Below are 24,035 nucleotides of genomic sequence, written 5' to 3'. Positions count from 1 at the left end.
TGTTTGTGAACAGAAGTCTTCAGCTCTTTCCACAGATTCTCGATTGGATTCAGGTCTGGATTTTGACTTGGCCATTCTAACACCTGGATACGTTTTTTTTTAACCATTCCATTGTAGATTTGGCTTTATGTTTTGGATCATTGTCCTGTTGGAAGATAAATCTCCGTCCCAGTCTCAGGTGTTGTGCAGATACCAACACGTTTTCTTCCAGAATGTTCCTGTATTTGGCTGCATCCATCTTGATTACACACAGGTGGATTCTATTTATCATCATCGGTCATTTAGGACAACATTGGATCATTCAGAGATCCTCACTGAACTTCTGGAGTGAGTTTGCTGCACTGAAAGTAAAGGGGCCAAATAATATTGCACGCCCCACTTTTTAGTTTTTTATTTGTTAAAAAAGTTTAAATTATCCAATAAATGTTGTTCCACTTCACGATTGTGTCCCACTTGTTGTTGATTCTTGACAAAAAAATTACATTTCATATCTTTATGTTTGAAGCCTGAAATGTGGCGAAAGGTTGCAAGATTCAAGGGGGCCGAATACTTTTGCAAGGCACTGTAACTCATTCACTGATGTCCAATCCATTTGAACTGGGAGAGATAGCAGCAAAGGAGGATGTTTCAGTGCCTTTGGCGATAATTTGAACTAGAAGGGCTAGCATTGATAGTTCACTTCAGTTCAAATGAATTGAATGTTTATCACCATCAATTGTAGCGAATGAGTTGAAGAAAGTACGCCATTTTCAAGAAGTCAGAATTTGAATGACCCATTTTGGACAATTTTATGGATTGAGTTACTAGGAGTAAACAAGCACAAGCTGTGATGAAGAGCATTTATGCCCTCTGTTGGCTAACTCATGACCTACAGGCAAATTTAAGTTCGTAATTAATTAATCAACCCTGATACGATGAATAAAAAATCAGACTTCATGGATTGATGCGTGTACGTCCCTCGAATATACCTACCAAATTTAATTGTGATCCGTTCACAAATGACCGAGGAATATATATAAGAGTATACACAAACAACAACAATTGCCAATGATGATAACTTGCATCCATTGAACTGTTCACTTGTTACACTTATTATGAATTTTTTTTCTACTTATAATGCAAGTTACAACTTGAAATACTGTGTCATGAAAAATGAGGCAATTTTGCATATAGTAATGAAATTATATACTGAAGCTTCCTGTGGTACCTCAAATGTTCTCTCTGAATGGGACTCACTGAGCTCCATCCGTGTTGTACAATCACATGATGTCGCCTCCGCCTCCTCAACACCCCTTCTGCCTACTCCTCCTCCTTTTCTGTCTCCTCCTTCTTCCAGGCTGCACCGGCTTCAGCTCAGATATGGAATGAAAACGAGACGTTGCAATGAAAAAGCGCCTAAACGGCCCCTGATCTCATCCAAAGTTGGATGTACAGCACACGGTCCCCAAGGAAACATTGTGCAGGTAGAGCATCGCTTTCATTCATTGTATTGACATCAGTTTCACCTCGGTTTGTTAAAGTGAGTTTGGGTAGTGCGGAATATTCCTATCGTGCATTAAGTCAATGAGCCTAATTCATTGCCACTTGTGAGTGTGGCAAGCACACAACTAAACTGTATGTGCTATTCAATCAAGTGGTTTAATTACGTGTGCAGATTACCTGCAGTATATGACAATCAGTTAAAATTGTGCAACGTATGCCTTTTTGAAAAGACAGAAAGCCTTGTTGGTGTTATACTCTATTTTCACAATAATAAATCAAAATGAATTAAATCTAGTAATTTTACAGTTAACTATACCATTTAAGTTTGAGCAGATTTATTTTGAAACCATCCAACTTTGAACTTTTTTTATCCTTCAAGTGTAAGAAGCAATACTGTACAGTTAATTTCCAGTGGTAGAAAAATAAGCTCCAACAAGGAAATTTTATTTCATCAAAAAAAATTGCACTTAAAGAACTTGTGTCTCAATTTCAAATTTTGGTAGCAGACAAACTATGTAACTTTTTAATATAAAAATACCAATAATTACTTTTTTTGCATCAATTTTCTTATAAAACAAATTGTTTAATTGCTCAATGCCCTAAATGCAAAATCTTTCATTTAAACTCAAACTCAATTGGTACAAAAATACCATAACGTGCAATGACATTTTTATTGTAAAAATTTTTATGGCAAAGTATGGTAGAGTTTGGATTTCCATTTTTTTTTCCCAATCAAATTTATAACCTTTAAATTTCTAACATTTTTACCTTTACCTTATGAGAAAATTGTAATAAATTCCAAAGAGGGATTGCTCAAAAATACATTAAAAATGTTTGTTACCATAATTAAAAAAAAAAAAAAAACTTTTATTAAATTAACAGTGAGATGTTTCAAAAACACAACACCAACGTTGATTTCCACACAATGAACATTTTCATTATGAGGTTTTTGAGCCATCTGAGTTGGAATTTCTATTGTTTATTATAAAAAAACCACATTTTTTATACAATGACTTCTCTATTTGACCTAAGAAAACAACTCAATTTACCCAAATATATATTTTTTCACGCACTTTCGAATAAGAGGACACAAATATCAGGGACCCAACTGAAAAACACACCTTATTCATAATGGAGCGTTACCTTAACAACAACAAAAAAAGACAAATTTAAAGTTATATTTTTCTCAAATCAACGGGGGTGATCCTGATCGACATCTGTTAAGTCACACCTTTGTGTCTGATTGGTTGTTGTGGTTTCTGTTCTAAATTTAAACTTGGATAGCAGAGATAACCTTTTCACAGATGCTCTTTGTGTCTCAGACTCAGTTTTCCATTCATGCGACTTGTGGGCTCACACACTGTTTATCATGGGATGCGGCGCCTCCGTTGCCATAGAGACGCAAGCGCCAAGGATTGAAACAGGTATCATATCAAACATGCTTCGTCACTTCTATTGTCGAATTCTCGAAATTAGTAGTATGGTGTTGGCAAACAGGGAATTTGATTTTTGCAACAATTGTTATTTTCTGAAAATTGTGATGCTTTAGCACCATCTAGTTGACAAAGAAGCTTTCCAAAGTGAGTTGAGGAGCTTCTTTTAGAACAAAGTTGTCCTTTGCTAAAATTTTGGAGCAATTTTGTGTAGGCAATACCGACTCTTTTGGGCTATCATGTAAAGAGATTCAAATCAGAGGCAGTAAAATTGTGTACTGCATTTTGTTTACTGATCCAAGACGTAATGTTGTGACACGCAGTTCAACGGTTTGTGGCAGCTCCTTGCAATCTCTAGTGTCTCCTATTTTGCTGTTTGTGTTGAAGGCTGTGTAATTTGCGGCACTTTTCCAAGCGGCCCTCCCTCGTGCCACGTTAACACTTCCCCATCGGTCGTGGTCGTGTGTTGACTTTGCTTCCCAAGTCATTTTATTCAATTAACACGTTCCAATGCTGATTTCTATTTTTGTTTCCCGCAGATGAGGCAAAGACACCCAATCCTGCGCTAAGTGAGGGTCATTTATTGGGATCTATACACACATTTATGCTTGAAGAAGTCAAGTTTAGCTTTTTTTGCATTGACTCCATGCAGCTATGAAGGCAGCTGTGCTGATCCAGCGATGGTACCGCCGCTACATGGCCCGTCTGGAGATGAGGCGGAGGTACACGTGGAACATTTTCCAATCCATCGAATACGCCGGCGAACAGGACCAGCTGCAAGTGAGTCTCCGGACCTGGAAGATGACAACTACCAAAAGTCACTAAAGGTGCTCTTTTGTTTGATGTTGTCTTCCACAGTTGTCCGGTTTCTTCAGCTTTATGCTCGACAACTTCACTCACTTAAATGGAAACGGACCAGGTATGAAGAAATTATGTCATAAGGTAGTGAGTTAGAGTGTTTGTCTTCCTCCGTGGCCTTCAGTCAATCAAATGAACGCCACTTTCATCAGCAATGCTGTTTTATCTGGACGTGGAAGCCCCTTTGCGTTGCGTAGCAACTAATGGGAAGGTGCTGTGTTGCGCCAAGGCAGCTGTGGCTTAAGGGTGCGCTGACCCACTCGTTCGGATAAAAAAGCCTTCTGCTCCTTTGTGGAGATAATCCTCAACTAGATGCTGTTCTTTTCAGTCAAATGAAGTGATGGAGAGAGGACAAAGCCGTGTTGGTGTGTATGTGTTTGACACAGTCTTACTGACTCTTGGCGGCAAATACACAAAATTAAGCCTGTTTAGAGAGTTTTAACTCTTAACGCATTGGCTGCCATTGACAGCGATAGACGTCCAATACATTGTTGACGGAATGATCACTGCCAACGCTCCCAGTTTAAATTAATTGGACGCCGTTAATTGCAGTGAACAAGTTAACTCTTTATAGGGCAAATGACTATTTTTGGTTTAAAATAATTAAAATAATAAAGACCTTGGGCCAACAATACGTGGACATCACATTTTGGGTCATGTAGGCCAGACTTGTACACCAAATGTTAATGTTGTGGCCTACTTGACCCAAAATGTGATGTCCACATTTGGATGCTAGATCTCAATTATCATTACCGCATTTTTCTGACTAAAAACTAACACAGTGTGATGACAGTGACATTTCATCGGAAACTTGAGTTGAGTATGGTTCCAAGAGCTGTCACCAGGCCCGGATCTAGGTTTACCCACCAGAGTGGGCACTAAGAAATCTTGAGGGGGCACCCTCAATGCAGGCTTTTTTTTTTTACCTTCTGCATTTCTCCGGGCTTGGGACCGGCGCAAGTAGGACACTGGCGTGTGTCCCATTGAGGCGGCATTTTTGGGGTTATTTATTTGTTTTTTGTTTTTTTATGGGTTTTTTTTCCATTCATCTATCTACTTATTCTCGCAATCGGTCTAGACGATTACGTCATCTCGCATAGTAACGTGTCGCCATTTTGAGATGGGGGCACGCACAGGTAAACATCCGTAGACAAACGTTGTCTGAAATTCATATATTTTGGCTGTGTTTTGCGTCTTTTTTTCATAAAAACGTCTTAAACATGACTTATTGTTACCACGAGTCAGTGCCGACAGACGCGAGGAGGCGATACAACTTAAAATTAGCGTGAGTTGGCCTGGAAATCTGCCCATACAAAGTCACAGTTGATAGCTGGATAAACAATCCAAAGGAATTGCCTGTAATGGAGTTTGGAAACATCTACAACTACCTCATAAAGTCACCCAGTAAGTTGACCTTTATTAATTACGTGGAATATGTACTGTGTGGAACTAAGAAAACTGGTAGTATATACGTAGTGATTATTTCTGCTGTAACCGGTAATTCGCCTCCAAGCTTTATTTAGCCGTGAACACGCCACGGCAAAATAACCAATTCCCACCAGGCCAATAATATACCGATTGACCGATCAGAGTAGTTCACGGCAAAAGAATAATAACGCTTTGCAAGTTGTCGGTTACGGTAATAATAACCACTGCCTAGTCTATTGAATCCTAGCAGCTAATTAGGGCACCACAAAAAAAATCGATTAAAGTTTACTCACTAGTAATAAAATGTCGGCTGCAAATATAAATGTGCCTGGATTTAGGTTCCCACTGGCGAGAATGGTCCACGGAACCGTCTTCTTTTACTGTTCCACGATTGATTGCTTTCAGCCATTTGCTTGTCCTTTTCTTCTCTCGAGGAAGAATGAAGAACTTGGCTCCGAACTCTTCCTTGTGTTACAACCCGCAACACGGCAACTTTTAGTCATTCCGACAGGAAAAAAAGACCGCAAATAAGACAAAAGTTCAACACGTTTGTACTACAATGCACGACAGAGCAACCGCTTGTGACTCGTGTTTTGCCCCCATTTCAATATGGCGACGCTTTGTTGTGGCTGGTAACGTCATTAATGACCAGATGTCCGACTGCGAGAATGTGTCTGGAGGGGAGAGAGGAAGCGCGCGGATTACAAATGAGGTTAGAAAACAGCTTGTTTTGGTGATTGCTTGTTCCACGTGGTTGCGGCCAACAGTAACCGTTAATCCTGCAAAAAAAAAAGTAGGTGAGACCAACTCTCCGTGCGTTCTCTATATCCAGTGCGACGCTAAAATAGATATTCCCGACATTTTGATTGGGTGGGCACGACTCACGTCTGGGTGGGCCGTGCCCACCCCGGCCGCCCCATTCATCCGGCCCCGGCTGTCAGCATACTCAAGTCAAGATTGCACTGAAATGATATTATTTTTGTATTATTAATCATTATTGTATTTTTATATAATTTTTTCATGAATAAATTATATTACAAATTAATAGAAATGTATTCATTCAATTTCTAAAAATTACAATGAATAAAAAATAAGACACTCTCGTTGTTGCCGAAAATAACACCCCAGGTGTTTGTTCGTTTGATTTTTTTTTTTCTTTTTTTTAATGTACGACTTAACTCATTGCTTGCCATTAACAACAACAGATGTCCAAACCATTTTGACTGGGAGGGTGGCTGCTAGCCTCTCGAGTCAAAATGGATTGGATATGTAGCACCATCAATAGCAGCCAAAGAGTTAAATAAGTGCCCTATAGTAGACTAGCAAATATATAAATATTCCACTCTCTTAGGTTATGTGTTATTTGTTATTATTTCAAAGGATGTAAAATTATTTAGGACAATCTGTTTTATAAGCTAAAAATCCTGCTGGTTGAACCTGCAGATTAAAATCTAAACCGCAAAACATGGAAAAGCATTACAGACTTAATCTTGATATTCCCGATGTCCACTTCATCTAATTTGTTGATGTCAAGTTTGTTTCTAACTGTGGATTTTGGCGGTTTGATGGTTTTTAATATTAGGATTAAAGGGAGGATTTTGCTTTTTTTTTCCTGCCATTTAATGATTGTAAGTCTGAAGTATACCCACTTTTGCCTCATTATTTCCTTTTATTATGATCAATAGATCTGATTTCGCAACTTCTGGAGCCTGTCGTTGACCCCTGGTTAGACCGAGAGGCCTGTTATGACTCCATTCACGTTCCAGAGTCTTACGTGGGACCTCGACTGTCGTTTCCCCTCTCTGTGTCGGACACAAACGCTCTGCTAAGTGCCTTTAAAGATCAGCAGGTATAGTACTTTGGGAATGGTTTCATCAATTGTCACACGCATTGGATCGTAACTCATTGACTCCTAGTGAATGAATTTGTCATTTTATTTGCACGCCTTGATCAGTTTTGCCTGCTTTTCGGAAGCTTATCGCTCTACATCTGCACAGACACTTCACGCAAGATATGTGCTGCAGCTCCTCTATGAGACCAAGAAGCTCCTCAAACAGATGCCCAACATCGTCCAACTGTCCACATCGTACACGAAGGAGATCACGATATGTGGTAAGATGCCGCCTGTATTTGTTGGGTTTCTGGGTGAGCGGGGGACCCAAGCGCAGAGAAGGAAGGTGAGGTGGCAGTGGTAACAATTGTTTATTGCGGTATGTGAAGGTAGTCTGTCTCCAAATGGTCAGGCGGGCAGTTGGTGGGTGAGCATGTGAGCTGTGAAGGCAGGCGAGCAATACAGGATGGGTGAACAAAGGCAAAATAAACTGAAGCAGTTCAATACTGATTTCTGAGATTATCAGTAGCTAGAGTCACAAACTCATGGAGTGGAGTTGTTGATTTGGCAATGAGGTGAGGCCAGGGCCTGGTTTAAGTAAGCCGTAAATGATGATCACCTGCACCTGGTCCCAGGCTCACCCATCTATCCAATCCTGCAATCATGGCAGACAGACACACAGATACACAAAAAAGGAGGATCAGGGCTCAGGGGGCAGGATTCCTGACCATATTTAAAACAACAGTACAGTGATCCCTCGTTTTTCACGGTTAATGGGGACCAGAACCCGCCGCGTTAAGTGAAAAACCACAAAGTAGTGTATGTGTGTTCAATGTATGTAATCAGATTAAACATTGGAAAGAAGATACATATAAGACATGTTTTTTTCACTTTTTACCCAAGGTATAATTTAAAAATAAAAACTTATCTATATATATCTTAATAAATGTTTTTAAGCACTTCAAATGCAATAATTATGATGTTTTAAACATGCTACTGTCCCACCGAATTGCTTTTGAACAAGAAAAAAAAGTATTTAAAAAAAAAAAAGTCGAAAAATGCTTGTCTTTATTAAATGCTTCATTGAGTGTAAACACTCAAATCCGCTCAAGCTGCTTACTTACACGCAATGAGTTGCTACGGCAACTGTTTAACAAGCTAATCGATGTTGACACATGCAGTGCTTTGAAGTTTCGACTTCCAAGCGTCTCTGGCAAGATTGACCCTTAACTGTCTGTCAATCATCGTTAACTTTAATAAGCAACTTCAGTGCACTGCCTGACCAAAAAAAGCGGCAGGAGCTAGAGTAAGAGACTACGTCATCGATCGAAACAGCTCTATAAAATACTGCATTTATGTTTCTTTTTTAAAATTGGAAAAATAAAAAATTCGCGATGGACTGAAGGCGCGAAGTTTGAAGCGCGAAATAGAGAGGGATCACTGTTATCTGCTCTTTGCCTGCATGGTGATAGATCACCACTAGGGTGGCTCTATGCGAGTGAATGAATGTCAATGGCAGACAATCTGTTAAATGAGTGCCCTGTAAGGATTAAGAATAACATCATAATTCGTGCATTAAAGGGTTTAATTGGAAAAAGTGTGTTTGTTTTCCAAGTGAAATTATAAATTTGATGATAATGTTGCTGGCCCACTCTGTCTATTTTGTGTAGGTGATCTTCATGGGCGACTTGATGACTTGCTTCTTATATTTTACAAGGTATTGTGTTTACAACACCTGCACAGTCACTCACATCCCACGTACCGGAAACCCTTTCAAACTCAACTTTGACACTGGCCACATGTAGTTTTTGGCTTCCTTTGCAGGGTCATATTTGGCAACTCCGGCTTTCTTCGAGCACAAATCGATTATGAAATGAATCAAAAACTCTTTTGATTGTCCATGAAGAGTTTAGAGACTTTGTTGACCAAAAAATGTCCAAATCCTCTTTTTGAGCCACTTAAAATATTCTCTCATTTCTAGTATTTTGTTTGAATTTTTTAAAAATTTACAGTTCTAATAAAAAACAAAAGGGAGTAAAACATTCAATATTCTCTTTTCTATTGGTTTTTTTTTTTTTAATTCTTACAATATTTTTTCATTTTTTAAAAATTTATTATTATTTATTTACATTTTAAATTAAGAAAACAGCAAAATTCTTTTTATTTTTGATTGAAAAACAAAGAGGAAAAAAAACATGAAATATATTCCGTTTTTATTTCATAAATTTGAAAATATACGTATATGGTGGAAAACACTCAGGTGACTTGAAGTTCCACTCTAAGAGCCCCAATTTGGCCAACTTTCAAAATTGTCTGATATGCATGTGTGATACATCATTGGAAAGCTTAAAATCTCAATTTTCTGGGGAAAGAACCATTTTGAACAGGAGGGCTTTTTTTTTTTTTTTTTTTTTTATGTTTTTTAAATAGCAAAACCCTATCTGGAGGTGAGAGCACACGAGAGCAGAATTACAGACGCCATGACTTTAACGAGATATTATCACGTAGTTACCTTGTTTCGATCCAAAAACTCCATCTAGCATGTATCACTGAGTGTCAAGACACAGCTGTGAATGGCCACAGCTGGATTTTGGGGGGATTTTATGGGTGAAACATGGTAATATAACAAGTGTCGCGATGCAGAAATCTCAAACATCAAGGAGTGGTCGAGATTTTCTTTTTCATATATTTACCCTTTTAAACTTTTTTTTTTTTTTCAATTTTTCTTTGTTTGGATTGAAAATTTATCATCTCACATATCGTAGAAAATGCGACAGTAACAAAAAAAATACAATTAAGCAATAGTTATGAGGTAGATACGTATCTGTGACTTTTTTAAAGACGCCATTTTTTTCATTGTGACATAATTTGTTTAAAAGTTTAAAATATGCGAGTGAATAATTTTTTAAAGTCGTTTTTCTTTTTTAAACGAAATATGAGACAGTTATCAGTTAATGATTCTAAGCTAAAAAGGACATTTTGAATAATAAATATAATTACGATAATTACCTTCGTTTTATGGCTGGGTTGAAACAAAAGCGGTTGCGCGACGTCTGTAAACGGGGGTTTTCAGGGTAAAACGGACAAATTAAAAATAGTTTGGGGTCTTAATGCGCCATGAATCTGCCATGGCAGCATATAGACATATTGGTCTATCAAACACAACAGTTTTGTCTTAAAATACAGCAGTTTTTTCTAAAGAGGAGTCCAAGAGCAGAAACTGCTTTTTCAGTCTTGTCAGTGTTTTCCACCATATTTTTTTTTTTTTCCATTAAAATTTTAGAAAAAAGAGGGAGGTAAATAATATCTGTAGTCCTCGATCTTTCATTGAGGACTACAGAAATGTAATTTTATTTTTTAGAAAAAACATGAAGTCGATGCACAGGATTTACTTTCGAAGGCCACACATACAGATGTGGAGGGCCGGAGCTGGCCCTCGGTCCTTCAGTTTGACACCTGTGGTCTACTGCGACTAACCTGAATTTAAATTTATCAGAACGGCCTCCCCTCAGCTGAGACGCCATATGTGTTTAATGGAGACTTTGTTGACCGGGGGAAAAAGTCCATCGAGGTGGTCGTCCTCCTATTTGCTTACTTTCTACTTTACCCCGACTACATGCATCTGAACCGAGGGAACCACGAGGACCACATCATGAACCTAAGGTAATCAGGAGATTGAGTTAAACAAAAAATTGTATGATATTATTATCTTTTCAGCATGTTTGTGGCCAAAGACATAGTCTGTCATTTGTTTTTCAGATATGGGTTCACAAAAGAGGTCATGCAGAAGTACAAGGTGTGATCTGAGACTAATGTTTCCTCAATGCTCTCAATTGTAGGGTCTGATGCGTTTTCGGTTCCCTCTGTACAGGCGAACAGTTGTGAGATCTTGCAGCTTTTTCAGGATGTCTTCAGTCTTCTGCCCGTTGCCGCGGTAATAGACGGAAAGGTCCTCATTGTTCACGGGGGCATATCAGACCAGACTGACTTAGACTTCCTCAGCGTCATTGACCGGCACAAGGTCAGGAAGAGAAAATGTCTGTGTTTTTAATACTTAATATCTAAAAGGTAGATAATGGACTTCACTCATCATTATACTTACCTTATAAAACAGATGTATGCCTGGCTTTGAACAAAGCTGAAGGATGGTTCAGAAGGAGTCTCATCAATTTGCTTATTTTCAAGGTTAAATCAGCCATGAGGCTTCCTCGATGCCGTTTGGAGCAGCCAGATATCGGTCAGTCCAATAGACACATGAAAAGAATGAAATCCACGGATACTTGCTGCAGTCGCACTAAAATCCAAAAAACTCCTAACCTGAGGTCAGAGTTCAGACAGAATGTGGCTCCCATCAGGCATCCCTTTTTTTCTTTTGGATTATTAATCTCATTTTGTGCTTCGCTTCAGAAAAAGGTACTCCGGTTTGAGCCGACAAGACAGTTCAGCCTCGACATCTTCCTCCTCTTCCTCCTCATCGTCGTCGTCTTCATCGCTCTGCTCTCAGCAATTCCCCTCGTGCTTCTCACCTCATCAGTCTTCTCCCAATATTCCGTACGACATCAACATCCTCCGAGTGCCTTTCTTAGATTCGACCACCGCTGTTCCGCTCCCGTCTCCTCCACAAAATGAGCAGGAATGGAAACAGGTAAGGGTACCAATGACATTTTAATCAAACTTGTTTTCCATTTGTGGCAGAACACTCTTTGCCGTAGAATCAAACATTCAGCCCACGACCCAGAAGCGGCCTGCCAGGGTGTTCAATCGGCCTGCGAGGTTTTTCTGACTGGCAGAGCATGTTGTAGCTCATTCATACTGTAAATACAGGCTTTTATTTAACATTGACACCTTAAAACTGGAGATGTTATTTGTGTGATCGAGTACATGCACTACTACACTTGGCTCACTTATGTCACATTCGTTCATTCGCCCCCTCCCAGCCAATAGTGACTGGACGTCTAGTGCCGTCAATGGCAGCCAGTGAGATAACCTGGAAGTGACCCAAAAATGCCCTAAAACCAACAGGAAACGCCCGAAAATCAAAGGGAAATAATCCAAAATGTACAGGAAGAGACCACGGAATGCCACAAAATGTACAGTTAGTGACTTCTGAGTACCCTAAACTTACAAACAAGTGTCCAAAATTAACTTTTTGTCTTCCATTGACAACGATAGATGTCCAATTCCCTTAAACTTGGAGGACTTGCTGTAAATACTCATATTTCAGTGCCACTGACAGAGCTAGTGGCTAATGAATATCTAGTCTAGCGTTAAATGAGTGCACTATAAGGGTTTAAAAACAATTGGCCCAAAAATAACCTGGTCCGGCTAACATGAGATTTAATTGCCATGAATGTGGCCTGTGATCCACAATGAGTTTGAAACCGCTGCCTTAGATTGTCGACATCCTGTGGAGTGACCCCAAAATCCAGGAAGGCTGCAGCCCAAACACGTTCCGAGGAGGTGGCTGCTATTTTGGGCCCGATGTCACGCGGAGACTTCTGCTCCAACACGGTTTGCAGCTCATCATCAGATCCCACGAGTGTAAACAGGAAGGATACGAGCTGTGTCACGGCGGACAGGTAGTAGCTCAAGTATGTGCATTCACTTCCACGTTGCAATATGTCAAATCAAATTATCCTCCAGGTGATCACTATCTTCTCTGCGTCCAACTATTATGAGGAGGGAAGTAACCGGGGCGCCTATATAAAACTGGGAAGAGATCTGGTGCCGCGCTTCTACCAGTACCAAGTCAGCCGCTCAACGCGCAAACTCACGTTGACACAAAGGTACAACAGCTGACTAGTACTGGTAAAACAACAAACATCATCTGTTGTATTTGATGGATGGTGCACGAAGTCTGAATGGGCCAAGTCACATATAAAAGCAGGTATTTTTTAATTTTCCACTTTCGTATGTGGTTTTTGCAACGGTATGACGGAGTTTAGGGCCAAAGAAAGAAAAAAAAAATGGACTGTGAGATTGAAGTCCTACTAATAGTTCAAGAAAAAAAATCTCTCTTTGGCCCTATTACTCAGTCAAGGCTTTAAAGGGATCCACGGATAGAAAGACTTGTACTTTTTAAAAGATAAACATTATTATGAGTTAAAATAATTTGATATTGAAATCCCTCTTGATGTTTTCGTTTTTATACAATTTGTAAAATTAGTTTAACTAGTAGGTCGCCATTGTTGTTGACGTCGCAGGGCGGTGACGTCATGCGCTGCCGGGCTTCCAGAGTATGACTCTAGAGCAGCGGTCTCAAACCGACTCCACAAAGGGCCGCAGTGGGTCCTGGTTTTTGTTCCAACAGATCCAGCACAAACAGTTCAACCAATGAGGTTTCTACTAACATAAGCAGCACCTGATTGCAATCAACTGATTACACTTGTAAGAAACCAGATTGGTGAAAAGGTATTTGTCTCGTTTGGTTGGAATGAAATCCAGTACCCCCTGCGGCCCTTTGAGGACCGGTTTGAGACCACTGCTCTAGAGACATAAACATGTCATCTGTTCAACCCTTTCAATTTTACTGACAGACTGACTGACTGTTGATATTTCACAAAACGAGCAGCAAAAGCAAAATGAACAGTAAAGACGGGATGAGGCGAGACGAGAGTAGGGAAAAAAAAAAACGTGTTGTGCCAAAATGTGCGGTGAAATGTTCTACAAGAGGCGAATTTGACACCCAAAGTATTACCGTGCGCTTTTAATTTATTTTTATTTTTTTTAAGATGCATACAGACAGAACATATTACAGGTGGCTTGAATACGCTACGTGACTAATGTGGTCAACAGATCAACAATCTGCTTTAAAGCTATCACAAAAAAACACGATGCTTAAAAGTGTAAAGGGGAAACGCATGCAAAAAGTATTTTGAGGCAATGAAAAGGTAATAAAACACTCAATAGAAACACAGATAGTAAGTACTCGCCGCTTTTAACCAATGTGCGCATGTGTTGGACGTCTCGCCGCGTAGGAGGAATTGCAGAAGACCAGTAGTGTTCTTCGAGAGAGTGACAAACTACGCCATCACCTCGAGCGTCCATGGCACCCATAAAACATGGCGCCCTCTGTAGGTCAAAACATGTACTAAATAATATAGATTTTTAAAGCAATGGCAATATTTTATGTGTTTCTCATAACATATTTTAGTAAAAGAGAAACATTGTGGCTTATAGACCCTACCCACCTACGTCACAAAACCACGTGCTCGTTGTATGGTTCCGCCCACTTGTCCATCATTTTGACTCTGTATTAGCATTGTTTTCAATTGATGGCGGAATTTAAAATGCATTTCGTGGAAGACCCGGTGCTTTCTGATGCCGCAAACTCACTGGATCTGTTGTATAAAAGGCGTTTTGAGGAAAAGCTTCGTTCTATACAGTCGCCAGATCCATATTTGATGCCCAAATCGATGTTTTTCGACCCACTGTCTTCGCCCTGTCTGCCTGACATCTGCTACGCAGATATTTACAATTATCTTGTCCACACTAAATCAGCCTATTCTCACGAAAATATGAAAAACTTCAAGAGCTTGGAGGCTTATAAATACTTCGTTGCTGGTTGGGTGAAACAGGTCCTCGTCCACGAAAATTCGGCAGGAATCTATCTTGTGCTTGGAAAGGTGAGTTACGAAATTTTCAATTCAAAATCTTTTGTTATTGCTAACATCCACTGTCAAGTCTAATGTATTTCATGTCGTTTGTCAATGGAGTTAAGGCTTTTAATGTTTATATGGTTTAGCGATAGCACTCTCACTACATACATACGTGTATGTTGTCGGCGATTAGCCTAGCAATGATCTTAATTGTGGTTATTTGTCAGCCCCGTAGACGAAGCCAGTTTCTTTCACTTGGTACCAGCTAAATATTATTCAAAAAATAACGATGGTGGAAGAAAGGGAAGTCACAAACATCTTGAATTTGAAACTATGTCGTACTACGTCGTATGTTGTCGGCGATTAGCCTCGCAATGATGTTAATTGTGGTTATTTGTCAGCCCCGTAGACGAGGCCAGTTTCTTTCACTTGGTACCAGCTAAATATTATTCAAAAAATAACGATGGTGGAAGAAAGGGAAGTCACAAACATCTTGAATTTGAAACTATGTCGTACTACGTCGTATGTTGTCGGCGATTAGCCTCGCAATGATCTTAATTGTGGTTATTTGTCAGCCCAAAACCCTCTAAGTATATCTTAAATGCATCTTACCGGATATAAAATGACTACTACATAGTCTGTGGTGATTTTTTGGTGCCCAGTTTTCACATCGAATTGCAGCCGTCCATTTCGCTCTCTTTGGATCCCTCGGAATACGGTAAAACTTCAAGTCTCTCCTTCCATCTTCTCTGTTAGTGCAACCAACAGCCACACACGCCTTGACCATTTTGATTATTAATGTTAAGGAGCAGAAAAACACGCCGTAAATAGGAGAAATGTACGTAGCCGTAACAGGTTAACACTATGTTTTGACGGACAAGTGGGCGGTACCATTCAGGAGAGCGGAGTTGTGACGTCACGTGGGTAGGGTCTATTAGAGTCTACAAGTCTTTAAGTCCGAGGTTCCCTTCAAACCTGACATAGGTTAGATTTTTCAGAATGTAATTGCAAATGCAAAAAGTGATACATGATGAAAAATTATGCAATACAAAAATGCAAATGCAACCTTTGAGGTTTACCTGGACAAGTGAAAATCAAGCCCACACAGAAATACTGCACAGTTGTTGATTGCAACCATATAAATCCACTGCTACTCAGTACAGCACAGAACTGCTACAGTAATTCCGATTTCAATTCCTCAATGTGTATACAGAGTACGGGTGGCTGAGAGCTCAGCTCTCAGAGCACTGAAAGAAAAAGTGTTCGCCCACCGTTCTGACCTCATTGCAGGCTTCCAGAAGTATGACCAGAATTTTACTGGTAAGCCCTCTTACCCATTGTGCTTATATGTATGATAGTTTTTTTTTTCAGAGAAAATCAATAATGTTTAGGCAGGGTGACGCCCAGTGAATGGGCTCAGGTGTTGGGGTCGGTCCTGAGACTGGACCTGCCGTGGAGGACGCTCTGTCCACATTTAGCACACCTGGCACCAGATGGAAGCGTGGACTATATGTCCTGCTTTGAGGATATGGGAACAGGGACACAGCTGCCACAGGTCTGAGGCCATGAACTAAAAGATTCATTTCTTAAAGTTTAGGGAGAGATCTTTTAGCTGGCTGTTATCTTTTGCACACAAGAGCTATTTTCAATTCTACTGCTGATAATTATCTAAAGAAGCTCTACTATTTTCCTCATTTTTAGGTCACACCAAACCTGGCAGAGACTCTGTTTCGTTACCGAACAGACATTGAGATCATATTCAACATAATAGATAAAGACCATTCAGGTAGAGAAGCACTGCACTATTTCTTAAAATTTGTGAAAATGATCCGTGCTTTCATATTGATTGAATTTTCAGGTCTTATTTCAATTGAAGAGTTTCGTCACACGTGGCGCCTCTTCAGCGCTCACCTTGGGGTGGACATCACTAACGGGGCTATCGATGACTTGGCTCGTAGCATTGATTTTAACAAGGATGGAAGCATCGACTTCACAGAGTTCCTGGAGGCCTTTCGAGTTGTGCACAAGCTGGACAACAAGGATCTCAAGACAAATGGAGAGTAGGCAGAAGATATTTAATTGGATTCTTGCTGGAAGTGTATTCTTGTTGGAAGTGATTGCACAGTGCTGATGAGTATTAGTAACGCTCTAATAAGAATGTACGCCACTCTCAAAAAAGTTGAGGAATCTTCCTGGTACGAAGCTGAGGGGTACAAGAGCATTTTGGATGATCTAAATTTGATTTGGAGTCCAATATTATATTTTACTCACTGGGTAACATGCATAGACAGTATTTTTGTTCACAATAAAAGTAGTTACAATTGTGTATCGAGAGCAGATACATGGGGTAAAGATAGTGTTGCACCGATACTATGTTTTGGCATCTGATACCAATTCCCACATCCTGCTGTGTGGTATCAGCCAATGCTAATATTGCACAAATACCGTACGTTTTTTAAAAAATAAAGTTTTCTTTAATACCAAATTTCTGTATACCCACTTAACTGTAAATAACTAACACTGCTTGGTTAGCCATTGGTTAACTGCCATTGAGAGCACTAGATGTTCAATCCATTTGAAGTGGGATGGCTGGCGTTGGTTCATTCGCTGCCAGCCCGCCCACTTCAAATGGATTGGATGTTTACTAGTTATAAACCCTTTGAAATTCACACCAGAAGGTTGATTGGACGCCATGCAAATGTATGATTGGACGCCATGCAATTGTACGTCTATCATCATTTTAGGAAGGGCGACAAGTGCTCCTTATTTTTATGGCGGTGTGCTTAGCTGGCGGCCATCTTGGGTAGGGCGTACAGCGGTTGGAAACTACAATAGAGCTCGAAAAGTACATATTGCACAGCATCGGCATCTTATTTCTTAGTACCGTACTCCCTGATACAACGTTGTCATTTTTGTGCCGTATCGGGGTATCGGTGCAACACTAGTTAAAGATTATGATTAATGGCAGAACGTGCAAATTCCACAGAAGAAAGAGGCAGGACTCAAACCCAGAACCTCTAATATGAGACACTAGCACCACATGTAGACTGAGAGGCAGATGCACTATCACATGCCCCACTTTTGTAAACAGACATTCACTTTTACACATACTTGGTAGATCCTGGTTTGAAAACCGTATTGTAACATTCACTACCAATGATGGCTATAAAAGTCATATAGCCATGTTAACTGTGAATGATGGCAATCAATGAGTTAAATGTGAATTATCTCCATAGTCCAACTTTGTAATTTAACTCACTATTATAAGCGCCTGCCTCTTCACACATCTTTCTGGAGCAGCTACCGTATGTCTCACCTAGTGAAGACAAAGACTGATCCCTCAGCTTCAGATTAAGGATATGGAGTAAATTTTCACTAGCATTGAAGAGATAGTTTTTCATTGCATTAGGCAGCTGGAACTGGGCAGGAAGTCCTGGACGTAAGTAATCGCAGCTTTGGACAAATACGTCATGGTACCGTAGCGGCCGCTGGGGGCACTGTCATAGAAAAAGTTGCAGATTCCTGTCGCTGGGTCTTTCTCCAGGAAATAATCACAGGCACTGCGAGATTTCTGGGGGCGAAAGAAACATTAGTGGACATATTCTACAATTCAGATGCACCTTCATGAAAAAGCAGTGTACCTGGTCACTGAGGAACAGGTTGTTGGCCATGTGGAGGATGCGCTCCACATGGATGACGCCCCCGATGTTGTCGACATCCACATCTGCGACTAGTCCCAGAATGGTCAACGTTTCCACCAGTAATTGTCGGTACTCAGGTTGAGGAACATGGTTGAGAACAGACTCCACCTGCACTGCAAATTTGATCTCTCTGGCTGTCATCTACACAGAAGGTGGATAAGGAATATATGCATACTTCATTGCGCTATGGCACTTCCTTGACTCACAACCGGACATGGACTATGACCTCTCTTGTGGTGGACGAGGGCAAAACGTAGCCATCGATGGATAAGCCGTGGCACTTCTGCAGAATCTTCCAGACCTTCTGGTAGAAACCCACCGGCACTCTGTTGATGGCTCCGTCCAACCTGCGTCGCCTCAGCCACTGACCTTGCCGCTCCTCCCAGTGCAGCTGGCCGTCACCTGGTCCGGAACCCACTGGAGATAACATCCCACTGGGAGTGGAAGGGCTGCTGCAACGCTGTGGAGGGATAGATCTGACTTTAGTGGGCGTCGATGTTACAACATTTTCCTTCTTTGCTGTGAATGTTTTAAAAGCATGCACACAAATTATCATCAAAGCCTTAATGGGACAGAAAACACCTAGTTCAAATGACCTTTATGTGAAAGATGGTTGCTCAAAGTATTTGTTTGAATGCTTTAGCAAAGTGAAGGCTTCCCATGTTTGTTTTTTTTCTTTGTCGTCCAAAACTTCGGCCCTTATCTCTTCTCACATTTAACAGCTGAGACACATTGTTCCAACACAAAAATGTTTCGGAAAATTTTCACGATGTAGGGTTGTATTTTTATTCGCCAAAACATTAACAGTTTCCCTCCAACTCATTTTTAACGACAAAAGACGGCCCATTTATTTACTATGGCACACTCAAACTAAGAGTGACCTTGCTCATTCAATTCACATTTACAGGAGTAACTTGGAATTGGCCCAAAAATTTTAAAGAAGTGACCCAAAGTCAGTTGGAAGTGAGTGTGAATTGTCCCACAAATTACAGGCATTGGCCCATATTCAAAGAGAAGTGTATTGGAAATGCCCCAAAATCAACAGGAAAAGATGCATAGTCAAAAGGAAGTGACTCAAAATTGAACCAGAATAAACATGAAATGATTCCAAATAAACAGGAAGTGACCTGGAATTGTCCCAAAATGATAAGTGTCTCAAAATCTACAGATTACTGACCAAGGTGAAAAGCATTGCCACATAATTTCTTATGTATGTAAGATGCAAAAGTTGAAATGTGTCAAATGTGTGAATCATAGTTTTTGTTAAACACTAGCGGTAATGTGCTATGGCAACTAATTGTGTGAGAGGCTGTTCTCAGCAGCGTGAGTGGATTTGAGTGGACTCACTCAATGAAGCTTTTAACAAAGACAAGCATTTTTCTATGTTATTCTTATTTAAAACTAATTTGCATTATGAAGATGGCACGGTGGGACAGTAAAATGTTTAAAACTTTTTTTTTTTGACCAACGCTTTTGTTGGTATCGGAACAGGACTATGTATTGGCAGATTCTCAAAATCAGGTGACTAGGACTCAGGTGGAAAAATATGCGATCAGGCCATCCCTAATTTAAGCACAATAAAATGAGACCGCTAAATAGCGCAGTCATTTTTTGACAATTATATACCCACGCACATACACACAGATCAATTACAACAAAGGTTCATAGGACAATGGGTATTACAACGTGCCGAGGAAAGGGAGCCAATCTCGGATACTTGCATTTGATTGGATACAATAGTGCAGGCACTGGTAAAATTTCTTCCTCCCACTTCCAGTAAATACTGGCATTTATTTTCGTTTTTTTCCACAATTACACATCAGAAAAATAAAAATTCGATGTTTACAATTCATCACACCAAATGGGATACACATGATACAGGTGTTGTCTGTCCCTTTAAGGAGGCAAATGAAATGAGCTGAAAGCAGATGAGCTGAAATGCTTTACCGTGGAGCGAGGAGAGGTGACATTGCTGCAAGTGGAGAGACTGCCGCTGAGGATCTACATATGGACATGGATGACAAATGTTTGAGATGACTTTACATGTACTATGACTTCTTGGCATGACGTAATGAACAAAATAAACAGGTTACAAATAAGCTGAAATGATCTCATACAGCGAGAGATGGCGGTCATTCCGGTAATGCAGCTGCAATAAAAAATATATGCTATGGTTGATGTTAGAAACAGATTCATATGCATGTTTTTGTTTTTTGTTTTTTCAAACCCACACTGAGGGGCCGGGAGCCATCCAACTGCAATCAGAGGCAACATACAACACTATTATTTGACACATCGCATTTTTTTTTTTTTAAAAAGTTAGTTTCCTGCCCCCACCTGTCTGATTTCACTCTTGAGTTTGTGTATTCCTGAGCGCTCAGTTTTTGTGGCGCCGGTGTGTCCTAGTTCATGGATAGAGATTGCCGGACTGGTCGCTGTTGACTGGATAGGTCGCACTGATGCACAGACAGGAAAACCATCACTGAATGAACTTATTGGCTGTCAATGACGGCGACAGACATCCAATTATTTTTTACTGGATGGGCAAGCAGTGGGCATTAACTGAGTTAGGATGTACTGTTAAAAAAGCATCAAACTCACTGCTTTTTTCCACCCCAAACTCTTTGCCACTGAGGATGTGGTGCAGCAAGTTCTTCATACCAAAAGGACTGAGGCTCATCAGGCTTTCAGAGGCCTCTTCCCCTACAATGTAAAAAATGTTACAATAGAATAACATCCTCAAAATAATGGTCTAAATCAGTGGCTCTCAAAGCGTGGTAAGTGGGCTCTCTCTAGTGGTACGCGAAAGATTGACTCCATTTAGTTCAATAGCGTACCGCACGAATGCTATTTTTAGACAGTGACGTCACCCTCGTAAACCGGAAGTGGGTCAACATAGAAGCGCTCTCGCATACAATCCATGTTAGTACTGCTTGTTTTCTGCCGGTAATCTTTCAAAAAATAACATGCCGAGTAAACACTGCTGCTATGGAACTTGTAGAAACGACTTTAGACATTAAGACACAAGCCTAAGGCAAAAACTCAGAGGAAAAAATGTGAACAATGGATCAACTTGTGCGGACGTCCAAAAGGCCAGTTTAACGCCAGCAAGGTGAAGCCATTCACTTTCAAATGCAGTAAACATTTTGTTGGAGGCCATGGTCCTATAGATCAACAATTCTGATCCATTGCTGAAAAAAATTAAAATGGTATCTAACTGCCACTGTTGTTACCTCTTATGTTCCAAATAAACAACTTTAGAAAGGGGGAGGTTTAAATAAATGAATAGAATTAAGATTTGTTATTAATGAAAAAATTAAAAGTGTTCGTTTTCTGTCACTGAGTATGATTTGCAATCGCTACACAAAAATAGTCATGTAAATTACCCCCAAGAATGATCAGAGAGCCAGAAAGCCAATGAGTTCTTGTTGGCCTTGATGATGATACTCGCAAAGTCAGGTATTCTTTGAGGAAGTACTTGCTGTAAAATGTTTGTGAACCCCTGGTTTATATCAAATTTTGATCCTTAGATCTTTTCATAATGCATTTAAAGCAATCCTTAACCCTCAACAACCAGAGGATATAATATGTAAGAAGGACAGGGCATGTGGTGGTAAAGGATAGATTGTTGAAACAAGAGAATGTCATTTTCAGTGGCGTAAGGCAATGCACATAAGAAAAAGATGTCGATAAAAAAGCTACCACTGGATCAGGTCGGTTCTTTTTCCCGTAATTTTCAGCCCTCAACACTCAAGCCATCTATTTAACTTAACATTTGTATGTTCTTCCACATCTTTACCAATGAATTTCGCACCAAGGGCATAATTTTCAGCCAGAATTAGTAGGTTTAGCTCAGTAAACATCTCATTCGTACACTATTTACATGTATTTAGCATTAGGGACAAAGGCGAGCTTGACTCGCCTAGCAACAGTTGCTAACGTCATGAACATTAATTAGCAAAAGTGACGTGTTGCGTGCGGGACGCCATTCAAAAGACGATTTTTTAATTACAACTGTACTTTTACCAACTACAGTTCAGTTGTGTTTAACTTCTTAATTGAAGACTATTTAACTCAATCCTTAAATACTAATACATTACCATTTTTACCCCCAAATCTAAGGACCGTGTTAATGCTCAATTTGTGGTTTAAAAAATTAAATTTCTGGCTTTTTTTTCCTAAACATTTTGGCTTACTACTATACAACTACAATGCAACTGCCAGCACTGGATGTCCAATTCATTTTATATGGAAGGACTGGCAGTGAATGCTTATGTTTCATTGCCACTGACGGTGGCAGACGTCCAGTCCATTTTGACTGGGACTGGCGAATGAACCACATTTAAACATTTGTTTAAATGTTCATTCTATCAAAATTAAATTGGATCAAAGACTTTACTATATCATTAAATGTGCGATTCTGTCAATTTGTAAATTCTTTCAAGTTGGCCAAAGGTTAAATGCAAATATTCATTTGCCCATCCCAGTCAAAATGGATTGGGCGTCCAGCACCGTCAATGGCAGCCAATGAGTTCATGTTGGCGCTGATGATGATACTCACAAAGTCAGGTAGTCTTTGAGGTAGAACTTGCTGTAAAATGTTTGAGAACCCCTGGTCTATATCAAATTTTGAGCTCCATATCTTTTCATAATGCATTTAAAGCCATTCTTAACCATCAATAAATTCCTACCAGAGCATCGCAGGCTGCGAGCCAGCTCGGTGGCCATCACCTGCATGATGAGTCCTATCCTCAGTCGAAGCATGTCTCCGAAGAGAGCGGGCTGCGAGCGCACGTACATGGCTAAGTAGACCATGATTTCCTGTGAGGACAGCACACGTCACACGCTGGTTGTTAGCGGGGGAGGGACACGAAACGTCATCCCAAGATTCACCTGAGTGAGAACTGCGACGCTGATGTCCTGACCGCTGGCTTCAAAGATGAGAGCATTCAATTCTTCAGGGGGAAGAGGCCTAGGGGAAAAATGCACAATTGGAGTTGAAAAATACAGATTGATTAGGTTTCAGCAAATTGGACTTACACTGCAATCACTCTTTCCCTGGGTTCAGGAGGAAGACCCACTGTGATCTGCTTGTGGTGGGAAATTAGATCTGTACAGGCCTGTGCAACATAAATATACGTACATATCACTTCAAATGCAAATCTACTTCAATTTCCTGGCTATAATTTTTTTAAAAAATCTCTGTGGTTCCTGACCTCAGCAAGGACCTCCACTCTTTTCCGTAGTATTCCCGAGATGTACCTGACGAGCCCCCATTCCTTACAGGCTCCAGCTTGCACATACAGCTCCTCAAACAGGGTGCGAACACTCACCCAACCTTGGCCCGGACCAGACACCTCGACCACCCAATCGGCTCCTCTGGAGGGCAAGCGGCAGAAAAATTAACACAACTGATTTTTTTCCAGTGCCTGAATTGCCTAAGTGTTTTTGTTCCTACTTCATCACATAGAGGATATATAGGATGTCTGCTTGGTCCTGCAGAGTGGGACACTCCTTCAGCTGCCTCACTAGCGCTGCAAAATCTGTGTTGCCTTGAGCGTCTCGAGGGAGGTGGAGATCAGTTGCACTGCGAGACTTGAGATGATAAATTAGACAACATAAATTTTAACTCATTGGCTGTCATTGACGGTGTTGGATGAACCAGAGTTGCACTACACTGACTAGACAAGAACACTGGCAAATT

The 24,035-nt window shown here is 40.3% G+C and overlaps 2 protein-coding genes across 4 annotated transcripts in view; one reads left to right on the top strand and one right to left on the bottom strand.

The window, feature by feature from the left end:
* The first annotated feature begins 1,325 nt into the window (after positions 1-1,325).
* Positions 1,326-20,636, top strand: ppef1 (protein phosphatase, EF-hand calcium binding domain 1). Of its 2 annotated transcripts, XM_057843644.1 has the most exons (20): positions 1,326-1,463; positions 2,805-2,906; positions 3,455-3,484; positions 3,568-3,695; positions 3,774-3,834; positions 6,887-7,050; positions 7,199-7,313; positions 8,703-8,749; positions 10,529-10,695; positions 10,792-10,828; positions 10,904-11,053; positions 11,218-11,354; positions 11,440-11,677; positions 12,426-12,611; positions 12,676-12,818; positions 15,844-15,950; positions 16,022-16,185; positions 16,332-16,416; positions 16,489-16,690; positions 20,233-20,636. In XM_057843644.1, exons 1-20 carry the CDS (start codon positions 1,427-1,429, stop codon positions 20,246-20,248), a joined length of 2,316 nt encoding a protein of 771 aa, XP_057699627.1. In that variant the 5' UTR covers positions 1,326-1,426; the 3' UTR covers positions 20,249-20,636. The 2 variants fall into 2 exon arrangements, with proteins under 2 accessions (XP_057699627.1, XP_057699634.1); XM_057843651.1 differs by lacking the exons at positions 16,022-16,185; positions 20,233-20,636 and having other exon boundaries at positions 16,489-16,634.
* phka2 (phosphorylase kinase, alpha 2 (liver)) overlaps positions 16,312-24,035 on the bottom strand; it is a 25,975-nt gene continuing 18,251 nt past the window's right edge. The window contains exons 21-32 of one of the 2 annotated variants that reach the window (XM_057843623.1): positions 23,790-23,926; positions 23,548-23,710; positions 23,372-23,451; positions 23,225-23,303; positions 23,023-23,152; positions 20,933-21,034; positions 20,669-20,787; positions 20,563-20,586; positions 20,279-20,332; positions 18,558-18,791; positions 18,272-18,472; positions 16,312-18,201 (exon numbers count right to left, since the gene is read on the bottom strand). In XM_057843623.1, the coding sequence (XP_057699606.1) occupies positions 18,028-18,201; positions 18,272-18,472; positions 18,558-18,791; positions 20,279-20,332; positions 20,563-20,586; positions 20,669-20,787; positions 20,933-21,034; positions 23,023-23,152; positions 23,225-23,303; positions 23,372-23,451; positions 23,548-23,710; positions 23,790-23,926 (1,497 nt within the window). In that variant the 3' untranslated portion in view covers positions 16,312-18,027. The remainder of the gene's footprint in view (positions 18,202-18,271; positions 18,473-18,557; positions 18,792-20,278; positions 20,333-20,562; positions 20,587-20,668; positions 20,788-20,932; positions 21,035-23,022; positions 23,153-23,224; positions 23,304-23,371; positions 23,452-23,547; positions 23,711-23,789; positions 23,927-24,035) is intronic. The other variant, XM_057843632.1, reaches the window with a different exon arrangement.

The sequence above is a fragment of the Corythoichthys intestinalis genome, chromosome 1, assembly GCF_030265065.1.
Source record: "Corythoichthys intestinalis isolate RoL2023-P3 chromosome 1, ASM3026506v1, whole genome shotgun sequence".
Taxonomy (NCBI): domain Eukaryota; kingdom Metazoa; phylum Chordata; class Actinopteri; order Syngnathiformes; family Syngnathidae; genus Corythoichthys; species Corythoichthys intestinalis.
This window is presented reverse-complemented; position numbering and strand designations above follow the sequence as displayed.